The 22,207-nt window shown below is 35.5% G+C and overlaps 2 protein-coding genes and 1 long non-coding RNA gene across 4 annotated transcripts in view; all 3 read right to left on the bottom strand.

Moving 5' to 3' along the window:
- Window positions 1-22,207, bottom strand: part of LOC116161281 (synaptotagmin-7) — a 650,310-nt gene that overhangs the window by 81,278 nt on the left and 546,825 nt on the right. The gene's annotated exons all lie outside the window — the stretch shown is intronic.
- On the bottom strand, window positions 10-7,366 carry LOC116161290. Its single transcript, XM_031474606.1, has 5 exons — window positions 7,254-7,366; window positions 3,708-3,893; window positions 1,281-1,349; window positions 1,125-1,223; window positions 10-1,072 (listed from the first exon to the last, which is right to left on the bottom strand). Exons 1-5 carry the CDS (start codon window positions 7,302-7,304, stop codon window positions 599-601), a joined length of 879 nt encoding a protein of 292 aa, XP_031330466.1. The 5' UTR covers window positions 7,305-7,366; the 3' UTR covers window positions 10-598.
- Window positions 13,984-14,630, bottom strand: LOC116161302. Its single transcript, XR_004143390.1, has 3 exons — window positions 14,548-14,630; window positions 14,045-14,493; window positions 13,984-13,993 (listed from the first exon to the last, which is right to left on the bottom strand). It is a non-coding gene; the product is annotated as an uncharacterized LOC116161302 (long non-coding RNA).

The raw sequence follows: 22,207 nt of genomic DNA, 5'->3' as shown, positions 1-22,207 counted from the left end.
TTCCCGACGATTGAATGTTTAACATTGCTCGATTTCCAATTTTTATCAAATATTCTTTCAGTAATTTTAGGTCTTGAGCCAAGGGAATAATGGAAACCTTATTCCACTTATTTACGTTTAAATCGCTTCCGGCTTGATTAGAGATTTCAAATTTCCAATTCGCATTTATTAAGTGGATCAGTGTTTTCAGATCAGCTTCAATATCAGCAGTTGACACGCTTATATCGACGTTTTTTCTTTTTAGGTTTTCCATTATGGCGATGTCACAACATTGTTTAATGGAAGTTGCAATATTCAAAGCATATGTTGGGGACTTGAACGTTTCATGGTCCATGTCAAATCTTGCAACTGCCTTAGTTGCATCTATTAAAATATCAAAATTTTAGTCAGGTCTGTCAAATGAGGATGCATTTTTTTAATATGAAGTACAAGCCTCGCCAACTCCCGCATTTTGCGAGAAGTAACGTTCACAAAGTGCTCTTCTTTATGTATTTTTAAATATCTAGCTCCAAACGCGCAAATCAAAACATCTTTTTTTGCTATCAGTGAAATTTCATCTGGTCTCATTTTTGGAAAAACCCTATTTTTCAAATTTAAGTCAACCTTTAAATGGTTCAGCATAAAGGTTTGTGTTTCTAGACGGTTGATTGGGATTACGTTGCTTAGCGTGCCTCCATAATTGTTTTTTTGAGTATAAACCACAACAATGTGAGCACGGCAAGAGAGGTTGGTCAAGGGTACCTTTCCTAACTGGTTTTTGTAGTGTATTAGAATTTAAATAGTTTCCCTTTTTACGTATCATCGTAATTAATTGTTTTCTTGTGGTGCTTCTTGGAGGATATGACAAGATTTTTTGTACTTCAGTTTCTGTTGCATGGTTTCGGATAATATGCCTAGCAAAACACTGTACCAAGGTGTCGCAGAAAAAGCAAAAGTCCTTCTGCCTATTTCTTTTTCCATATAAAAGATCGTTACCGGTTTCCTCTACGGGCAAAACTGCGGTAATTGTTTGAGAAGAACTTATTTCAGGTGAAATGGTCCGATTTTCTTCGGCTTGGTTACAAATTGAGGTCTAAAATAAATCATAATTTATTGATTGGTCCAACTTTAAATGAATAACTTACAGATGTACAAGTAGTTTTAGCAGAGGGAATATGGTAAGATTGTTTGTCATGTAGATCTTCGAGTTCTAAATCCATTTCCACATCTGAATCCTCCGAACTCTGTTAAATTGTAAAGCTTATAGTTATCTCAGTTTATGAAATTTATGAACATGTTACCGTGTCGGAGCAACTATTAGGTACATAGTCGTCATCATCGTCTTTATCAGATGCGTCAAATTCGGGAATCTGTAATTAAAGTATATGCACTAGCATATCGTCTTAAATACTCAACAATACAAAATCATAATTAGTACATTTGATGTTAAAAAAAAGTGGTAAGGTACAGGGGTCGTGGGCGAGGTGTTAATCGCGACAAACAAGCAATGTATGGTGTAACAAGTTCACAAGGGAATGTATTATTTTATTCTTTCTTTAATGTAAAACTGCCCATTTCTATTCAGGTGTTCATCATCTATCAATTTAATGAGTTCACAAGGTAATGTATTATTTTATTATTTTTTTTTAAAAATGCCCATTTCTATTTCAGGTGTTCATCATCTATCAATTTAATGAGTTCACAAGGTAATGTATTATTTTATTATTTTTTAATTTAAAAATGCCCATTTCTATTTCAGGTAGTAGGTGCTATATGACGTAAAAGTCTAACCTTTTATGTGACAACTAACTTTGTTTAAGCTAAAACCCAAGAGAATCTGAATTTTAGAGCGAGGCGGTAATATTAAACCATGCATAGGCATTCTCTCTCTACATCTATGAATGTATTGTTCAGAATTTGAATTTGTTAGAATTAAACAATGTATCTATGTTAAAGGATTTGATAAACATAGACTACTCTCTGAAAGACTTAATCCTTTTCACCCATCTACTTCTATTTACATGTCTTTATAATTAGTATGTTATGCGCTATTTTCACCATTTACGTTAGGTAGGTAGATCCTAAAAATTAAAGCAGATATGCAAATGTCCAAAATTTAAAACGGCGCTTCTTTAATACACGTAAGTATAATTATATTGTAGCTTCTTAACAAACATCACATGTACTAATTCAAAACCAATCTTCCAGTACGTTATTGCAAAATTGCAATATGACTCCAGTAAATCTAGGAAATTTGACATGGGTAACCCAGGAATTTTGGGTGTGAAGTTTTGACCCAACCTACAGTACAATTTTGTCGGAAGTTACCACATTCGCTTTATCGGTACCCACTTCCGACGTCCCGTTACCCTTCAATTCGTGCGTGTGAAGTTTTGACCCCACCACCAATAAGTATTGTCGGAAGCCACCACATTCCCTTTGTCGGTACCCAGTTCCAACGTCCCATTATCCCGCAATTCGCATTTGAAGTTTTGACCCCACCAACGATAAGATCTTGTCGGAAGCTACCACATTCCCTTTGTCGGTACCCATTTCCGACGTCCCGTTATCCCGCAATTTGTGTTGGGAGCTTTGACCCCACCATCAGTAAGATCTTGTCGGAGACTACCACATTCCCATTGTCGGTAACCTCTTCTGACACTCCCAGAGCCATAGAAATGCGCTATTTTGGTGGATTTCGAAAAAAAACGCCTCGAAATAGTATTCTACAGTGTGTCCGTAAAGTATGGAATAAATTCGATATTTCCAAAACCAAAGGTCTTTACACAAAAACCTGAAACACGTCGATTTTTAATTTTAATCTACATTTTACAACAAAATTTCATCATACAGGGTGATCCATATTAATGTGATAACGTCATCGGTAATTTTTTTAAACGCAACACCCTGTATTTGGTGTCAGTTTTTGATAATTCGTAACGAGGTGATTCCGAAAAGGTATGATACTTGGGTCTAACGGGCAGAATTTGAAAGATGTGCGCTTAGAAAATAAGTTTTATTGATATCTAATAAAAGTAGAAATTAATTAATTATTTTATATTTTTTTCTAATGATTAATTTAACAATGGGAAAGTAATCCAGTAGTAAATACATGGCTTTATTTTAAATGTTGGAACTGTAGTCCTTGCTGTATTTGACAGTAACCTAAACGTTGAATAAATTCTTGTTGAACCTTGTTTATGGTTTCTTGAGAAATATCTTTCAAATTCTGTCCGTTAGACCCCAAGTATCATACCTTTTCGGAATCACCTCGTTACGAATTATCTAAAACTGACACCAAACACAGGGTGTTGTATTTAAAAAAATTACCGAAAGCGTCATCACATTAATATGGATCACCCTGTATGATGAAATTTTGTTGTAAAACGTAGAATATTAAAATTAAAAATCGACGTGTTTCAGGTTTTTGTGAAAAGACCTTTGGTTTTGGAAATATCGAATTTATTCCATACTTTACGGACACACTGTATTTTTGGGACAAAGTGAGATTAAAAGTTACCTTTTTACAAATAAATTTGCAAAAATGCGCCAAAATCTGATTCAAAATGGCGAAAAAATGGTGAACTTTGAGAGTGCGCACATTCAGGGTTAAGCTTCTCTTTTGTGACCCTTTCGATTGAGGGACAAAAGAAAAAATGTACCCAAAATTGCTGGGTTCCGAAGTAGATTTACTGGCCTATATGAATAGCACTAAATATTAAAAGTACCGTTTCATCAATATCGCCATCGAGATGATCTGGAATTGATTCGCGGCCTCCGTTTTCAATGTCTGAATTCGAAGAGTTTATTGTGCCATCTTGAACAGGTGCCACCTCAGCAGCTGCTGGAGAGAGCGGCCTGTTACAGAACCAACGCAGTGTTCTCTTTTCTGAACTTCTTGGTGGAAGTGCGTACTGTAATACGTAATATGCCATGTTACAATTTAAAATGTAAAAGCCATCTTAAAGATACTTATTTTTAAATTCTTGCAAAAATTGATATAAAGAAGTACAACATTCTATGAACAAAAATCATTACTGACTGCAAAAAATGTTTGTTAAATACGACCATTAAAAAGTATTGCAAATTAGTTCGAGCCAGCATAACCCAAACAACGCGGTATTGTTAACAAACACATTAAAAATACATAACGAAATGCTCAGGAAATGTAAAGCGTTTCATGTTCACTTGCAAGCACAAGAAAAGCACTTGTGAGAATGAAATAGCTCCACTTCTCAAATAAACCACGGCAAACAACCTTCCGCTACGTTGCCAAGCGGCGGCCGTCATGTAATCGGTGAAATGGGAACGAAAGTATACTTAATATACACAAATTGAACAGCGCCACTTATTTCGACCGCGCAACTACACTATACTATGCCTCACAAACGCGTCATTTGACGACCGACGTTTCTTTACCTCTTAGGCAACCTATCATGCTTCTCGACATTTTTAACAGAGATGCAGTTCGACGGCCATATATGGCCGTCACATGCATCCGGCCGTCCCAATGATGGTAAAATTTCTATGTATGGCCGTCAGATTGATATGTTGCTATATATATAGCAAAAGTCTAAACACATTTGTTCAGAGAAAAAAATACTGCATCTGGTCATACTATTACTCATAATTTTCCGTTTTTCAAAACCGTAGAAATCGACAAAATAAAAAGGTACATTTTACAATAACAATGCCTTGGAATTATCTAAAAAACAGCGACATTATTTGCCTTTGACGTACCTATATTAAATTTATTTCGAAATTTATACTTGTTTATAAATTAGTTAATCATTAAATTGTTTATTTAACTGAAGAGAAAGAGGAAATGTTAAAGTTGTTTTATACCCGCCAAGTAACGTCTTTATTTAGTGTGAAGTACCCAAATCGACGGATTCCAAGTAATACCACAGTAGTCAGAATTGTGCGCAAGTTTCAAAGAACAGGAACAGAACAGTGTTAAATCACTGCAAGTGCAATAACGTTAAAAATGTCCGTCAAAACCATCAGGATACGAAAATACATTCAACGTTTTGGCTGCGGTAGCGGAAAATCCGAATATGAGTTCAAGAACAATTCTTCCTCAAATCAATTTCTTTTTCTTCTATTATATACTCTAATTCCGGAATATGATAAACAAATAGTATCTGGTGCAGATGCAGCATTTCATTCTCTAAAAAAACATTACCCCATAAAAGCTTTTTCTTGCGTCGGTTAGTTGAAATAGAATTAAATATGAAAATCGTTCGACGTCAAAACAACCATAACTTAGATGCGATGCGCTTGTAGTTTGTTAAAAGATTCCAAGGCATCACTGATTTATAAAAATGTAATTTTTTATTTTGTGGAATTCTACGGTTTTGAAAAACTGAAAATTATAAGTAATCGTATGAACAGATTGGCTATAAAGAAATTACCATTGAAATCCCTATGCTGCGTCGCTATAGGCACAACCCGATATATATATATATATATATATATATATATATATATATATATATATATTCGTATGGGAGAAGCAAGTTCTTGAATTCAGAACCAAATCAATAAAATATGTAACTACTGCTTATCTCATCTATTATCCTTGCGTTTTGTCTCCAATATTATATATATATATATATATATATATATATATATATATATATATAAAATTATCTCCTGCATACGCACTGAATTAGAATTAATGTCAGAAATGTTAAAACTGGATAATTTTATACTACTGAAAACCCGTCATTTGACAGATTATGTGCTCAATATTACTATTTTGATTGGTAAATATGATTATTTTGGTTGGTATGCTGTGTAATATCGTACAATTTTTTAATTATTAATAATTAAGAGTTGTAAAAATTGTGTTCTCTGGCCAATTCTTGCAAACTCTCAGAAACGGAAGGAGATTGACGAAAATATATGCGGACTTTTTTAAAGGGCATTAAATTTTCTATAAAAAAGTCCGCGGGAGCATATGCCGACGACGTTCCGTCTGGAAACGACAACCGTTCGAAATCACCTCTCTCGCGCAATTGCATTGCCTACTCCATTCATAAAGATACGCGATAATGAACCCGTAACACCAGAGGAATTTGCTGATGTTTTGCTAAAAATATACTTACATTCTTTAGTACTATGAATTTTACATTGCGGATTTACACCATTACGGGGGCTGAAATAGTGATAACGTTGAGAATGTAAAATGCTGCACATGCGTTTTTAAGTGCTTATAGGTACTTCATTTTCAAAGAAGTTTGCATCTACATTATAACCGCAGTTTGAAATACTTTCTTTATACATTTTCCAACGGGTCCTGGTTCAATCTTGCTGTCAACACATAAGGAAGATCTTCTGTTTTAATGTGATGATGAAGCATTTGAATCGCTTTAATTGTTTGAAGCATTCCGCTGAAGCTGGGTGGTGTGGTGGGCGCATTTTGAGTTGGCTTTGGATGAAGATTTTTGTAAACTGGACAGTATTTCGAATCCATTTTGTAGAACCTGTACCACTGCAGTATTTTTATCGCATAATGGACGTTGCCAAGGCTTCTTGCGGTGTACAAATTTGGAATTCAAGGCATCAAACAATCGATCTATGATTTCTATCAAATCCGCAGTGTACTTTGCCTCCTCTGGCAGTTGTTTACACTCGATTGCAGTGTGTAGTGCAGCCGCGACACTATGACTAGATTTCTTGCAATTAAGATACGAACATAAATTTCCAGACATTTCTCTTATAACAAGTACACTTTGGCAATGAAGGACAAATACAAGAAACGTAATCAAATTACTAAGCCAATGAAATACTAATTAATCCATGCGGTAGAGAATAAAACGGTAGACATTTACGTTAATCGCTATTAAGTAAACGGGCATATATATATATATATATATATATATATATATATATATATAATTAGTACAATAACGGGGGTTCCAGAACAGACGTTTCCAGGAAAAAATTTCCGAAGGAGTAGAGTGTTATTTGGTAAAACAAGGAAAGATGGGGGAAATAAAATAGTGTAAATTATTTTAGATGTAGACTTTTTTCACTATTCACTATTTTTGCATTTGCACGAAAAGTAGCCGTTTTGGCGCGGCCGCTGGCGGCGGTCTGGTTGGCCCTACAGATTTGGTTGTTACATGTTAAATGTATAAAATTTTGTGGACTACAATTTTGTATAGAATAGTTTTTCTTTTAAAACGTACCGTTTATGAGTTATAGGCGAAAATGTAAAAATGCCGCAAATAATTTGCGGTTATTTGCGGCTGCCGCAGTTAGCTCACCTCTGGCGTGTTAGCAAAGTGAAAATTCTGATTCAGCGGTTCAAAATACATATAAAACCGTTGAGAAAAAAACTTCGGGAATTTTTTCTTGAGAAAATCCTCATATGATTGAGCTAAATCTAACTAATAATGTCCATAAATTGACGCACAAATTCGCACCTGTAAAAAAGTTCAGTCTATTGTATTTGGTCTATCTGTGGTTGTAACCAAAAATAACAACCCACTTCCATAACCTGCAGGGTATAAATTATATATATATATATAATATATATATATATATATATATATATATATATATATATATAACTACAAAACTATAACAAAATCTTGACAACCTGCAATATTCATAATGACTTAAAATTGCATGCTTTAAGCTTTAATAAAAGTTTATTCTTTTCTCTTGTATCTTTTTGCATCACTACGTTCATATACCATAAATGTGAATCGGGCGGTTACCTATATATAGATGAAGAAAAATGAGTTTACTCAAAATATGCTGTGGTAATGGTAACAAAAATTAAGTACGTATATTCTAGACCAAATATATTGCCCACAATAAGTACTATGTGATCAAAAATGAGTTGCTGTAGAGTTACCTTTGGAGTTTTTGTTTAGATGGGAAATCGTACTTAACTTCAACTTCCAAAGGCAACTACAGCAACTCATTTTTCATCGCCCGTTACCTCAACACCTAATGTTACTTTTGATCAATTGCAAAAAATTCGAACTACACTAATGTGTAGATCATTCCATCGATTCTTGCTCATTCAGCTCCTCGACTGGGCATACTGAAAATGAGTGAATCGATATTAGCCTGTGCCAACATAGGCAACACATCATACACGTAAAGGCAAAGCGTGAACCAGTTTACCAAGATCTTACATATAACCAGTCGAAATAACTAGAATCATTGCATAAAAATTTTATTCAATGGTAAAATGAAATGTGCTTATCGACATAAAAATGTTTTTATTATACCTGAATCACAATCTCCGTTTTAAACACTCAAATGCGTGCGAAAAAGGGCCTTTAAAACACACGTGCTTTAAAGTTGCTAAGTAACGATACTTCAAGTATGACTTTTGAAACTGTCATCTGGATGAAATAAAAAATCCTCTTAGGTCGCTTTCTGTAAATGCAGAACATTTCTTTGGCTTTTGTACCTATCCTTTGGTTGAAGCTTTCACAAACGCGCGTAATTTAGGGTATGCTTCCAAATCTGTTCCACTTTTTAATCGCAGCATTGCTTTAAAGTTTTGAATGAATGCACCAAAATATAGAAGATTTAAATACCTTTGACATTTCCTTCATATATGCCAGCATTATGGATGCATTTAAGACTGTATTCGTAAGTAACTTCCTATTCATCCATGGAAACAACTTTTCATATTCTTTATAATAGGCTTTATTGGAGTTGGATTTTACACCTACCAACGTTTATTTAGATTTTACAACAATAGATTTAATGGGCGGTGTATTATCTTTTTCAACGGAAATCGTTTAATTCACAAAGACGATGATTTTTATGAGCAAACGTCAAGTGCCATTTCCATGGCAATCGTGAAATGACGAACACCCAGCCCACTTAATTAGACATGTATTCGAGTATAACGTCAATATGGCTTCATTGTATTTCCTATTTTTAGATTATACTGCAGGTATAATAAAAAATACTATAAGATACACGTGTATAATTAGTCTTTAAAGCACTTGCAAAGTTAAAGGCACTCCGCTTTGCGTCGTGCCCTTAAACTCGTTGCGCGTGCTTTAAAGACTTGATTATACACTTGTATCTTAATATACTATTATTGGCTTTTAAACAATACTCATTTGTTGTATAAATGTCTAATTCTCACATCTACTTCGTTTATTTTCTTATTTTCGTAATGAATACGTATTGTAAAGAATACCTTCAGTATTAAGTTCATTCACTGCAGTCTGCAGGACATGATTATGATATATATGATGATGATATGATCTTGAAGTGCCAAAAACAAATTACATCCGTGGTGATTACTCAGATTTCTGGGCGACGTACAACAAAGACGCCGAATAAACAAATTCATATCTCTGTTACACTATCGCAAAGATTATTTCTCAAAATATTCTTGTGCTTTTCTGCTTTTTCCATTCCATTCTACATAACTATACCTAGATGTAACTATCCGGTAAAAATAGTATATTATATACTGCGGGACTGAAGTAGTACTTTTAATCCCGAAGGTAAAGTTTATGGCCCGACCGAAGGGAGGGCCATAATTTACCTGAGGGATTAAGACCACTACTTCAGTCGCAAGGTATATACGATAGTTTTCGTACTTCCGAAACTGAAACACTTAATATGTATGGAGTTAGAGAACGCGTTCTTTCAAAAAATCGCTGATTAACCAGTTACCATAGGAACGTTGCGTTGGTACGACAATCCCTATGCTATGGTAACAAAAATAATTTGGAAACTGTCATTGCTAGTGTCATAATTTTGGTGGTGGGTGACAAAGGTGTATTTGATATTGATAAAAAGCAGTCAGACTAGGTAATGAATTGATACCATCGAAATCCAAAAAACTATATGAGCAGCAGTTCGATGCGTTTAAGAAGTAGTGCCGCATACAAAATGTGAAACCTACTGAAATTGCCTTGTTAGTAATTTCATCCTTCCGGGATTTTCGTCCAAATTTAATCCCGGCGGGACGAAAAGTGACACTTCAGTACTTGTTATAATGGAGTGAAGTTGTCACTTTAGTCTCGGAAGTACGAAAAATACTGTAACGTGATTTATAAATTCGGGTTCGATTTATATCAATATTTATTAAACAAAACTAAAACACTATAAAAACCGTACAATTTATATCGATTATTTATATCACACACACTTCGCAATTTATATTTCCGCGCTCGATCTCGTTCCGTAGTAAAACTGCCGCGATGTTCGGTCCGCAACCATTTATACACGCAAGCAATGTAAGTCCAGAACATCCGCGTACATTCTCGAATATTCCTACAAAATCCCACTATCGCGCGCGTAGAAAATTCCAGAGCGCCAAAGGCGACGTCATGTCTGGAGCGTTTCCGTTACAATACCTTATACGAAAATTTACACTAGATTACATTTATTTCATTACTAGCTGTACCCTGCCACGCTTCGCTGTGGGCACATTGTGGTTGCATATATGAGAAATAAGGAACAAAACAAAGCATATCTGTTTTATATAAGTTTAATTTTTCAATACTTGTGGATATACAATATTTTTTGTTTTTCCATTGTCTGCGTAGATATAGAGGCTATCTGGTTTGCCAACACGGGAACACGCAACATACAGTTGTCCATGTGAGAAGCAATCGGCATCTAAATCTAAACCACACAATTCCAAAGATTGCCCTTGAGCTTTATTTATTGTGATTGCAAACGCCAATCGTATTGGAAATTGCAGTCTTTTAAATTGAAATGGTGTATCGGTCGGGATCATTGGAATTCGAGGAATGAGGACATCTTCACCTTTAAAAGGCCCCGTTAAAATCGTTGCTTCCACTACGTTGTTCATTAATTTCTTAACTGCGAGTCGCGTACCGTTGCATAGTTTTGGCTGATTAATATTCCGCAGCATGATGATGGGCACACCTATTTTCAATTTTAATATGTGTGGTGGCATCCCTGGCAGATCAAGTGAGTTCAAAAATTCCGTTGGATAATTAACTGCTTCATCTGCCTCCACAACAGCGTCTATTGACTTATATGTAATTTCCTCACTTTCAATGCTGAATTGAATAACATTATTAAGTTGATAAACATCTTTATTCTTCGCAGCAAGGATAGCTCGTTCTCTGAGCCAATCATGATTCCTATAATTCATTTGAATATTAGGAAATACTTTTTCGACCAATTCTTCTTTCGATGTTACTAAATTACAAAAATTATCAGGCAATGATATTCGTCTTGACGTTTCATCGACCGGCAGCTTTCCGTTTCCAATATCTAGTAACTGTCGTGAGAATACCTTGGCTGATTGATCGTTCTGCAACTGGATACGCATATTCGTAGTCAACTGCAATGTACGTACGTGTTGCCACAAACTTGAATATTTCAGGCAAGCATTTATTTCGTCTGCTGGTGTTGATCGTGAAATTACAGGCAATGTTTGCCTAAAATCTCCTGCGAGCAATATCACTGCATTCCCAAATGGTTGAACATTTCCACGCAAATCTCGCAACGATCGATCAAAAGCCTCAAGCGATTTTTTATGTGCCATCGTGCATTCATCCCAAACAATGAGTTTACATGTTTGTAATATTTTCCCCATACCTGATGCTCTGGAAATATTGCACGTAGGTGTCTCGATGTTTTGTATGTTTAATGGCAACTTTAAAGCTGAATGAGCAGTCCTTCCACCTGGTAACAATGTCGCAGCTATTTCAGACGAAGCGAGAGCTAAGGCTATGCCAGTTTTTGATCGAACCGTTGCCAGAATCAATTTAATAAGGAATGTTTTTCCAGTTCCTCCTGGCGCATCTAAGAAGAAGATTCCCCCAACTCCGTCATTTATGATATGCATGATGCGATCATAAATGTCCTTCTGTTCACGCGTTAATTTGGGAATGGTTGATTGAATATATGACTGGAGATCACCGGTGTCGTAACTGTGTTCACGGCGAGAATCCACATCAAATGGAACAGTGGCAATTCGGATGGGTGATGGCATTCCCAATTGACTAAGAACTTTATTGCCAATAGCTAAGCACTTGTCTTCAATATTTATCAATGTTTCATTGTAAATATCTTCTGTAAATTCCATGGTCATATTGGCATTTTCTAAGCGTACTCTATGCAATATATCTTCAGCCATATGCGATCGATATCTTTCCCATAACTCTGTGGGAGATGAAGGGAAGCAAGCCGTCAATATGATTGCGAACAATGTGCGAATTTGGTTTGGATGTGCACTGTTGCAGGCATCATTAATGCATATATCCCACTGCTGGTCGTTCTCCAATAAATTCAGAGCATGGCACGCACTGCGGAAAGTGGCATGTGTGACGCCGTCAACAATTTTCAATTGCTGGAAAGACCTAGGACCAGGCACATTCACCAACAGCATGCGGAGGAAGAAACATTCTAGATTAGGATGTACTGTATCAAGTCTACCAATTGTATTTTCTCTGAAAATTCCAGGTTGACCGTCGACTTCCTGCCCTCGTCTGCGTCGTACGAATGCTTTTTTAGATACATTCCACGTGTAATATGAGGGCACTTCTGAATACATCAGTGTTCTGGCGAAAGTGTCTTCCTGACATAAGGTGAAGAAAGCAGTCAGAGTTGTATCAGGTGGATTGAGGGCTTTTTGTTGCACATTCGCATCTGTGAAATAAACACGTTGTCCATTCTCTAAGTGAACTGCTAAGTGAACCACAGCTGGATTGTGTCCATGTATGGGAAAGCAAACGCAGACAGTTGCAATCACCAGTTTATGTTTAAATACATGTATTATGTTTATAATGTTTTTTTATAATGTTTTGTTGCAATTTTGTGCCATAATAATAATGTTTGTAACTTTATTCCAGAGACGGCGCGGTCATAGACTAAAATTATTTAGTCTATGGCGCGGTTACTGGTACACCGCTGACCAAATTTCGCAGTCGCTGGCTGGTATGGCGAGTGTGTCCCTCGCTTCCGACAGATGGCGCGGTTACTGGTACATCGCTGACCGTAAGAAAAGATGTTTTCTCGTGGGCGAGGTCATTTTACTGACGCGAAAAATAGATAAAAACCATCCCTGAAGCGGATTGGATATCGTGTATATATTTCAGTTCAATCGGTGCAAAACTTTTCGAGTTTTTAAGGCGTACACAAACCAACATAACATTTATATATATATAGATTACCGTTTATAAACTTTTCTGAGAACAGTATGTGTCTAGAAAGTGTGCGTTTTCGATTCAGCAAAGAAATTTTAAAAAATACTGAAAAACTAGCCCAGTTCAGCGATATAATCCCAGCAAAAACAAATAGTGAAGATTGGAGCGCGAAAGTTCTTGCCTTTACGAGTTCGGTGGGTGGCCTGCCCTGTCTCTGGTGAAGACCACCTAAACTGTTTACAGGTGGTTGGTTGTAAAGTATTTAGTTTCCGACCCATCATAACTCACCCGTGTTCCAGCGAACGGGACGGGAAGGCCATGGAAGCATTATTATTATTATTAGTGTTACTTTAATTTGTATAGTGTTCAAAATTTCATTGTTTCTTATTTCGAAATAAATACAACTGTGCTGAAAATTTCATCAAAATTGAGCAAAGTATACTGGGTGTTCAGAATACTTATGGCGGGCAGTATGACACACTCATTTTTGTAAAAGCAATAAGCGAGTAGCATGAAACGAGTTACCTCATTCAATGATATGATTAATAACAGAGTAGGCTATGGCATAATTAATTACAGCCTAGAGGCTATTCATAAAAATGAATTCGTGTATAGCCTAGGACTTTCGTTATTTACTTTGAATATTTGTTTTGCATGTGTTTTCCAGTCCATATGGAATGTTAGTTCTACAAAAACTTAATTTGGTGTAATTGATTTTTAAGTGCGATTATTTGAGCTCCATGTGTCGAATTCTAGCAAGGTTCTTTCAACTTTCATTGGTAGTACATCAAAAAACAGAAATCTTGCAACCTATATTTATATCTATATATATATATATATATATATATATATATATATATATATATATATATATATATTTTGTAAGGGACCTGTAAGGGTAAATTTAATTAATTCCATTAAGAGGAATTTTAATTTATTACCAACAGGTGGTGCTAGTGTTTAATCTCCATATCAGTTACCGCACATTCTATGTACGCAGGCAGCCCTTCCAATTCCACCTCCAGGTCTAGGTGGAAATAAAAGGCGAATTCACCAGAGGAGACGAACTGATCCTCATTCGCTTCACGATTGTACTAAGCTCCTAAACGTCACTTCTCGTTTCTATTTTTGTTTACAAGGTTCTGCAGAAATCGGTGGTTTTAATATTGGTTGGTGAAAACCGGCTCGTATTAAAACGACCTACAATTTTAAAAGGCAGGGAAAATACGGCGCAAGCCAGTGTTGTACCTGGAGGGTTGAAGTAGTTCAGGCTGGTGTGAACCGGACTGGATTATCTCCGCCGCATTCTTTTGCGATTGTAGTCAGCTTGTATGTAACCTTGGACCAAGTACAAACGATTGTGACCACCCATATGCTGTTTACTGCAAACCTTATCATTTATCAATAGCACCACTTGTTTATTTCATATGTTAAAACACCATACCATTAAACATTTAATTACAGAGAGCACTATAAACGAGACATCAAGTCAAGTCCAGGGTCAACTAACAAGGCGACGGCGCGGCGCCACCATACCACAGAATAGACGCGACCACATCTATCGCGTTCAAAGAAGACATTTTATTTTATTTATAAAAATCCAAATACTTTTGTTTATAATTATTACAAAGAATTAATCCTATTAGCTGTGATATCTTCCTTTGGAATTCTGACAAACTGCGAACCCTGGCATTTTCCTCCGTGGGCACGCGGGTACAGCTATCGGTCACTTTTGTTCCGAAGCAATTCGGGGACAAAAGGGGCATTACAATATATATATATATATATATATATATATATATATATATGTTATCGGTTAAGTTTGGCTACACTTTCTCGTATAAAAAGGTAAGTTCGGCTACATAATGCCAAGTTTGGCTACGTAGTCAAAGTTGATACACTAGTCGTGGTAAACTGAGGCATATTTGACTACAAAAGTTTGGCTACAGGAACATATAAATTCTACCATGTTAGTGTAGTCGAATTTCAAGTACACGAGCGGCGAAAGTTTTTTTCAATGGGGGTTTTAAACAAATAATTCTTTATAGGTTATTTATAGGTTATGTTTGTTACTGTAACTACATGTATGCTACTTTAATGACATCAGTAATTACATACGCCTCCAGTTTTATACAAACTCGCCTTTTTCAAGACTCATATAGCTTGGATCTACGATCTTATAAGGTATGTAGTTCCCTGAAAGTGTTTTTAGATGTAAAACTGTACCTAACCTTACCAATGTATCTAATTGATGTAAACATTGTTATAGAAGCCCTAAATCATGAATTTGGAGAGAAAACTTGTTCACAATGAACCTCGTAATATAATTCGTAAATTAGTCGAATTCTTTGATCGATAAAAAGAAGCAGATCGTTGGTTTTAAACCTCGACTATACGGATGGAAGGGAAACTCCTCACAAGCAATTGTTGGTTTTCGATACAAAAAGTGTTATGAAAAACGCAGGTTGTTAATGGAAAGAAGTGACATCGTAACATGGTGTTCTCGTTATTTAACACTAAAAGAAAACGAACACCTGAATGTGACAAAAGACCCGTTATATACTTGGACGAAACCTATATTCACCCATCGTACGGCTACGGAGTGAGCCTACAATCAGATGAAGTATCGGAAGTTTACAAATCCAATAGGGCTGGTCAGAGGTACATCGTAGTATGCTAGTAGTCGTTCTGGTTTTGTAGAGGATGTCGCACAGTAAATCGGGGGATTATCACGACGATATGAATCCTACCAATTTCATGCAGTGGTTAGAGAAGCAGCTTATACCAAATTTACCAGCAAACTCAATTGTGGTTATGGATAACGCACCTTATCATAGTGTTCAAATAAATAAGCCGCCAACGATGAATAATCGTAAGGAAGTGATACGTTCTTGGTTAGAAGCAATTAATAACATTCCTACGACAGATGAATTTATTGACAATGTACAATTTGTTGTGTGTTAATTTAGTCAATGTGAGCGTTATTAATTTAAATGTGATTGTAATAATTTGAAATAAAATTAATAATTTTACTGTTTTCCTCTTCCTCTTGATGTTATGCAACTCATATAGCACGGGCGTTATGGCGTACTTGTTTATATCAATTTTGCATGAGAATGTTCTAAATTTCTAGCTCCCTCGGGCTCGCCCTGTAAGGGACTTTCTGAACGTGGTGCCACTGTAGATACTCAATAAAATTTGCAAAAAAATTTTAGTCATTTGGTGTAAAATCTCCCAATGGATAGTCATATTTGAGTCCATAACTTTTATGCCCAAGGAAATCGATAGCAAACCGCCAAGTCATTCCAGTATATTTGGTACCTACTTGACGAATCATGAACCGAGGCTCATTAGTGATATTTATGAAGGGTTATACAGAATGTAGTAGGTTATGTACATCAATAATTTATTCTAAATAACCTTTTTCGTTCCCCATTCCCATTTGAAGCGCTTTAGGTGAACAAAGGCAACTTGTTTCAAAAAAACACTTTTTGGAAATGTTTTTTGTGCATGATTATACTAAACCCAGTAGGTTGTATGCAATTATTTTATAAATTTTGCAAAAAAAAATTTTTTGAAGCAAGTGCCCATTGTTAGCCCATTTGGGTCAAATGGTTGGGATGGCCTTTTTAGTGCAAAATCTTGCAATCGATAGTCAAATCAAATTTGATATACTTTGTGCCCAAGGAAATCCATGCCAGACCGCTCCAGTACTTTCAGTACACTTGTGACCCATATATGACGAAGCACAGACCTAGTCAAAGTCATGTTATTTGTGCATAATTATACTAAACCCAGTAGGTTGTATGCAATTATTTTATAAATTTTGCAAAAAAATATTTTTTGAAGCAAGTGCCCATTGTTAGCCCATTTGGGTCAAATGGTTGGGATGACCTTTTTAGTGCAAAATCTTGCAATCGATAGTCAAATCAAATGTGATATACTTTGTGCCCAAGGAAATCCATGCCAGACCGGTCCAGTACTTTCAGTACACTTGTGACCCATATATGACGAAGCACAGACCTAGTCAAAGTAATGTTATGTGTGCATGATTATACTAAACCCAGTAGGTTGTATGGAATTATTTATAAATTTTGCAAAAAAATATTTTTTGAAGCAAGTGCCCATTGTTAGCCCATTTGGGTCAAATGGTTGGGATGACCGTTTTAGTGCAAAATCTTGCAATCGATAGTCTAATCAAATGTGATATACTTTGTGCCCAAGGAAATCCATGCCAGACCGATCCAGTACTTTCAGTACACTTGTGACCCATATATGACGAAGCACAGACCTAGTCAAAGTAATGTTATGTGTGCAAGATTATACTAAACCCAGTAGGTTGTATGCAATTATTTTATAAATTTTGCAAAAAAATATTTTTTGAAGCAAGTGCCCATTGTTAGCCGATTTGGGTCAAATGGTTGGGATGACCTTTTTAGTGCAAAATCTTGCAATCGATAGTCAAATCAAATGTGATATACTTTGTGCCCAAGGAAATCAATGCCAGACCGATCCAGTACTTTCAGTACACTTGTGACCCATATATGACGAAGCACAAACCTAGTCAAAGTAATGTTAAGTGTGCATGATTATACTAAACCCAGTAGGTTGTATGCAATTATTTATAAATTTTGCAAAAAAATATTTTTTGAAGCAAGTGCCCATTGTTAGCCCATTTGGGTCAAATGGTTGGAATGACCTTTTTAGTGCAAAATCTTGCAATCGATAGTCAAATCAAATGTGATATACTTTGTGCCCAAGGAAATCCATGCCAGACCGATCAAGTACTTTCAGTACACTTGTGACCCATATATGACGAAGCACAGACCTAGTCAAAGTAATGTTATGTGTGCAAGATTATACTAAACCCAGTAGGTTGTATGCAATTATTTTATCAATTTTGCAAAAAAATATTTTTTGAAGCGAGTGCCCATTGTTAGCCCATTTGGGTCAAATGGTTGGGATGACCTTTTTAGTGCAAAATCTTGCAATCGATAGTCAAATCAAATGTGATATACTTTGTGCCCAAGGAAATCCATGCCAGACCGATCCAGTACTTTCAGTACACTTGGTACCCATATATGACGAAGCACAGACCTAGTCAAAGTAATGTTATGTGTGCATGATTATACTAAACCCAGTAGGTTGTATGCAATTATTTTATAAATTTTGCAAAAAAATATTTTTTGAAGCAAGTGCCCATTGTTAGCCCATTTGGGTCAAATGGTTGGGATGGCCTTTTTAGTGCAAAATCTTGCAATCGATAGTCAAATCAAATTTGATATACTTTGTGCCCAAGGAAATCCATGCCAGACCGATCCAGTACTTTCAGTACACTTGTGACCCATATATGACGAAGCACAAACCTAGTCAAAGTAATGTTATAGTGTGCATGATTATACTAAACCCAGTAGGTTGTATGCAATTATTTATAAATTTTGCAAAAAAATATTTTTTGAAGCAAGTGCCCATTGTTAGCCCATTTGGGTCAAATGGTTGGGATGACCGTCTTAGTGCAAAATCTTGCAATCGATAGTCAAATCAAATGTGATATACTTTGTGCCCAAGGAAATCCATGCCAGACCGATCCAGTACTTTCAGTACACTTGTGACCCATATATGACGAAGCACAGACCTAGTCAAAGTAATGTTATGTGTGCATGATTATACTAAACCCAGTAGGTTGTATGCAATTATTTTATAAATTTTGCAAAAAAATATTTTTTGAAGCAAGTGCCCATTGTTAGCCCATTTGGGTCAAATGGTTGGGATGACCTTTTTAGTGCAAAATCTTGCAATCGATAGTCAAATCAAATGTGATATACTTTGTGCCCAAGGAAATCCATGCCAGACCGATCCAGTACTTTCAGTACACTTGTGACCCATATATGACGAAGCACAGACCTAGTCAAAGTGATGTTATGTGTGCATGATTATACTAAACCCAGTAGGTTGTATGCAATTATTTTATAAATTTTGCAAATAAATATTTTTTGAAGCAAGTGCCCATTGTTAGCCCATTTTGGTCAAATGGTTGGAATGACCTTTTTAGTGCAAAATCTTGCAATCGATAATCTAATCAAATTTGATATACTTTGTGCCCAAAGGAAATCCATGCCAGACCGCTCCAGTACTTTCAATACACTTGGTCCCCTATATATGACGAAGCACAAACCTAGTCAAAGTAATGTTATTTGTGCATGATATGATACTAAACCCAGTTTGTTGCACAATTTGCACAACAATATGTTATTAAGCAAGTGCCATTTGTTCGCCAATTTTATTCAAATAATGGAGATGACCGCTTTAGTCCAAAGGCTTCCAATCAATCAAATTTGATAAATCTGTCGCTTTTAAGTAATCTAAATCAATCCTCCGAGATTTTCTTTTCTCGAAATGCGACATTAAGTACAAAGAATGCGCTATCATCTAGTTACTGTAATTTTATGAACTGCCATCCAAAAATGTAAAACGCTTTAGGTACATAAATCAAGATTTCATAAAAAACAGCTTTTCGATTTTACTTTTCGAATATAGCATTTGCAAGGTGTGAGCAACAAAATTTTGATTTAGAGAAGACCGTGGAAGTGTTAGGTCACTCCCAATATTAATTAATTTTACAGCGTGCGTTAAAAAGTGGCATTTATACAAACACGATAAGTAGGTATAATATCTCTCTTTCAAGGCCAACTCTGAATCAAAATTTTGTAGCTCACTCGTTATTATTCCTGCAGTACAAGCAAGGTCATTAAGTAGATAATGCTTTTATTATTCACCGTTGATTGCATTGCAAGGATAAATGTAAACAATGAACATCTTTAATACGCATACGCATGTATATACTGCAATGTCACTTTCCTATGTAGCCAAAAACGTGTTTGAATATATCAACAAGATTTATACAGGACCCCCTTTTTAAAACATACTTACGCCGTTCCATGTAGCCAAAAATGCCTTAACTTAAGTAAAAACGTTCGTAGCCAAAGTTGGTGTTTTACGATTAAATTTTAATATTTATACTACTTTATACCGGTATAAAGTTTATACCGTATATAATTTATACTGTAGCCAAACTTAACCGAAAACATATATATATATATTTTTTTTTTTCGAAATTTGTATTTAGTCCATAACTTTTGATTGAGACGTCTGATCGAAAAAGTACGAATCGTTTTGGATTCTACGTACCAAAATTAATGAGAAAAAGTGTTTTCCCGAGAAATTTTGGAGCAGTCGATTTTTGGAAAAAAAAGGAAGGTATAACACTGCCTTTTTTTGAGGCCGGAAAAAAAAATTGTCTGAGATCGACCGGGAAAAAACATTTTCTTATAGAGTTTGGCCCGTAGAATCCATAATTTCAAACAGTTCAAAGATTGGACCACTAGATCAAAAGTTACAGCCCTTTAAACTTTTTTTCGAAATTTGTATTTTTGGTCCATAACCTTTGATTGAGAGGTCTGATCGAAAAAGTACGAATCGTTTTGGATTCTACGCACCAAAATTAGTGAGAAAAAGTGTTTTCCCGAGAAATTTTGGAGCAGTCGATTTTTGGAAAAAAAGGAAGGTATCACTGCCTTCTTTTGGGGCTGGAAAAAAAAATTGTCTGAGATCGACAGGGAAAAAACATTTTTTTATAGAGTTTGGCCCGTAGAATCGATAATTTCAAACAGTTCCAAGATTGGACTACTAGATCAAAAGTTACAGCCCTTTGAACTTTATGTATATATATATGTATATATTTTCGAAATTTGTATTTGGTCCATAACTTTTGATTGAGACGTCTGATCGAAAAAGTACGAATCGTTTTGGATTCTACGCACCAAAATTAACGAGAAAAAGTGTTTTCCCGAGAAATTTTGGAGCAGTCGATTTTTGGAAAAAAAGGAAAACACTGACTTTAGTTGAGGCCGGAAAAAAAAATTGTCTGAGATCGACCGGGAAAAAACATTTTCTTATAGAGTTTGGCCCGTAGAATCGATAATTTCAAACAGTCCCAAGATTGGACTACTAGATCAAAAGTTACAGCCCTTTGAACTTTATGTATATATATATATATATATATATATTCGAAATTTGTATTTGGTCCATAACTTTTGATTGAGACGTCTGATCGAAAAAGTACGAATCGTTTTGGATTCTACGCACCAAAATTAATGAGAAAAAGTGTTTTCCCGAGAAATTTTGTAGCAGTCGATTTTTGGAAAAAAAAGGAAGGCATAACACTGCCTTTTTTTGTGGCCGGAAAAAAAATTGTCTGAGATCGACCGGGAAAAAAACATTTTCTTATAGAGTTTGGCCCGTAGAATCGATAATTTCAAACAGTTCCAAGATTGGACTACTAGATCAAAAGTTACAGCCCTTTGAACTTTATGTATATATATATATATTTTCGAAATTTGTATTTGGTCCATAACTTTTGATTGAGACGTCTGATCGAAAAAGTACGAATCGTTTTGGATTCTACGCACCAAATTTAATAAGAAAAAGTGTTTTCCCGAGAAATTTTGGTGCAGTCGATTTGTGGAAAAAAAGGAAGGTATAACACTGCCTTTTTTTGAGGTCGGAAAAAAAAAATTGTCTGAAATCGACCGGGAAAAAACATTTTCTTATAGAGTTTGGCCCGTAGAATCGATAATTTCAAACAGTTCCAAGGTTGGACTACTAGATCAAAAGTTACAGCCCTTTGAACTTTATGTGTATATATATATATATATCTATATATATATATTTTCGAAATTTGTATTTCTTCCATAACTTTTGATTGAGACGTCTGATCGAAAAAGTACGAATCGTTTTGGATTCTACGCACCAAAATTAACGAGAAAAAGTGTTTTCCCGAGAAATTTTGGAGCAGTCGATTTTTGGAAAAAAAGGAAGGTATAACACTGCCTTTTTTTGAGGCCGGGAAAAAAAATTGTCTGAGATCGACCGGGAAAAAACATTTTCTTATAGAGTTTGGCCCGTAGAATCCATAATTTCAAACAGTTCCACGATTGGACTACTAGATCAAAAGTTACAGCCCTTTGAACTTTATTTATATATATATATATATATATTTTTTTTTCGAAATTTGTATTTGGTCCATAACTTTTGATTGAGACGTC

Source organism: Photinus pyralis, unplaced genomic scaffold (assembly GCF_008802855.1).
Source record: "Photinus pyralis isolate 1611_PpyrPB1 unplaced genomic scaffold, Ppyr1.3 Ppyr1.4_LG10, whole genome shotgun sequence".
NCBI lineage: Eukaryota > Metazoa > Arthropoda > Insecta > Coleoptera > Lampyridae > Photinus > Photinus pyralis.
This window is presented reverse-complemented; position numbering and strand designations above follow the sequence as displayed.

What these genes read in the sequence shown, in the direction of transcription:
- LOC116161290 (XM_031474606.1), bottom strand. Translation starts at nt 7,304, where the DNA reads ATGTATTTTGAACCGCTGAATCAGAATTTTCACTTTGCTAACACGCCA. An exon ending in CTAATAGTTGCTCCGACACG is followed by an intron (nt 1,224 to 1,280) that starts GTAACATGTTCA and finishes ACAATTTAACAG; the next exon opens with AGTTCGGAGGATTCAGATGT. An exon ending in CTAAAACTACTTGTACATCT is followed by an intron (nt 1,073 to 1,124) that starts GTAAGTTATTCA and finishes GATTTATTTTAG; the next exon opens with ACCTCAATTTGTAACCAAGC.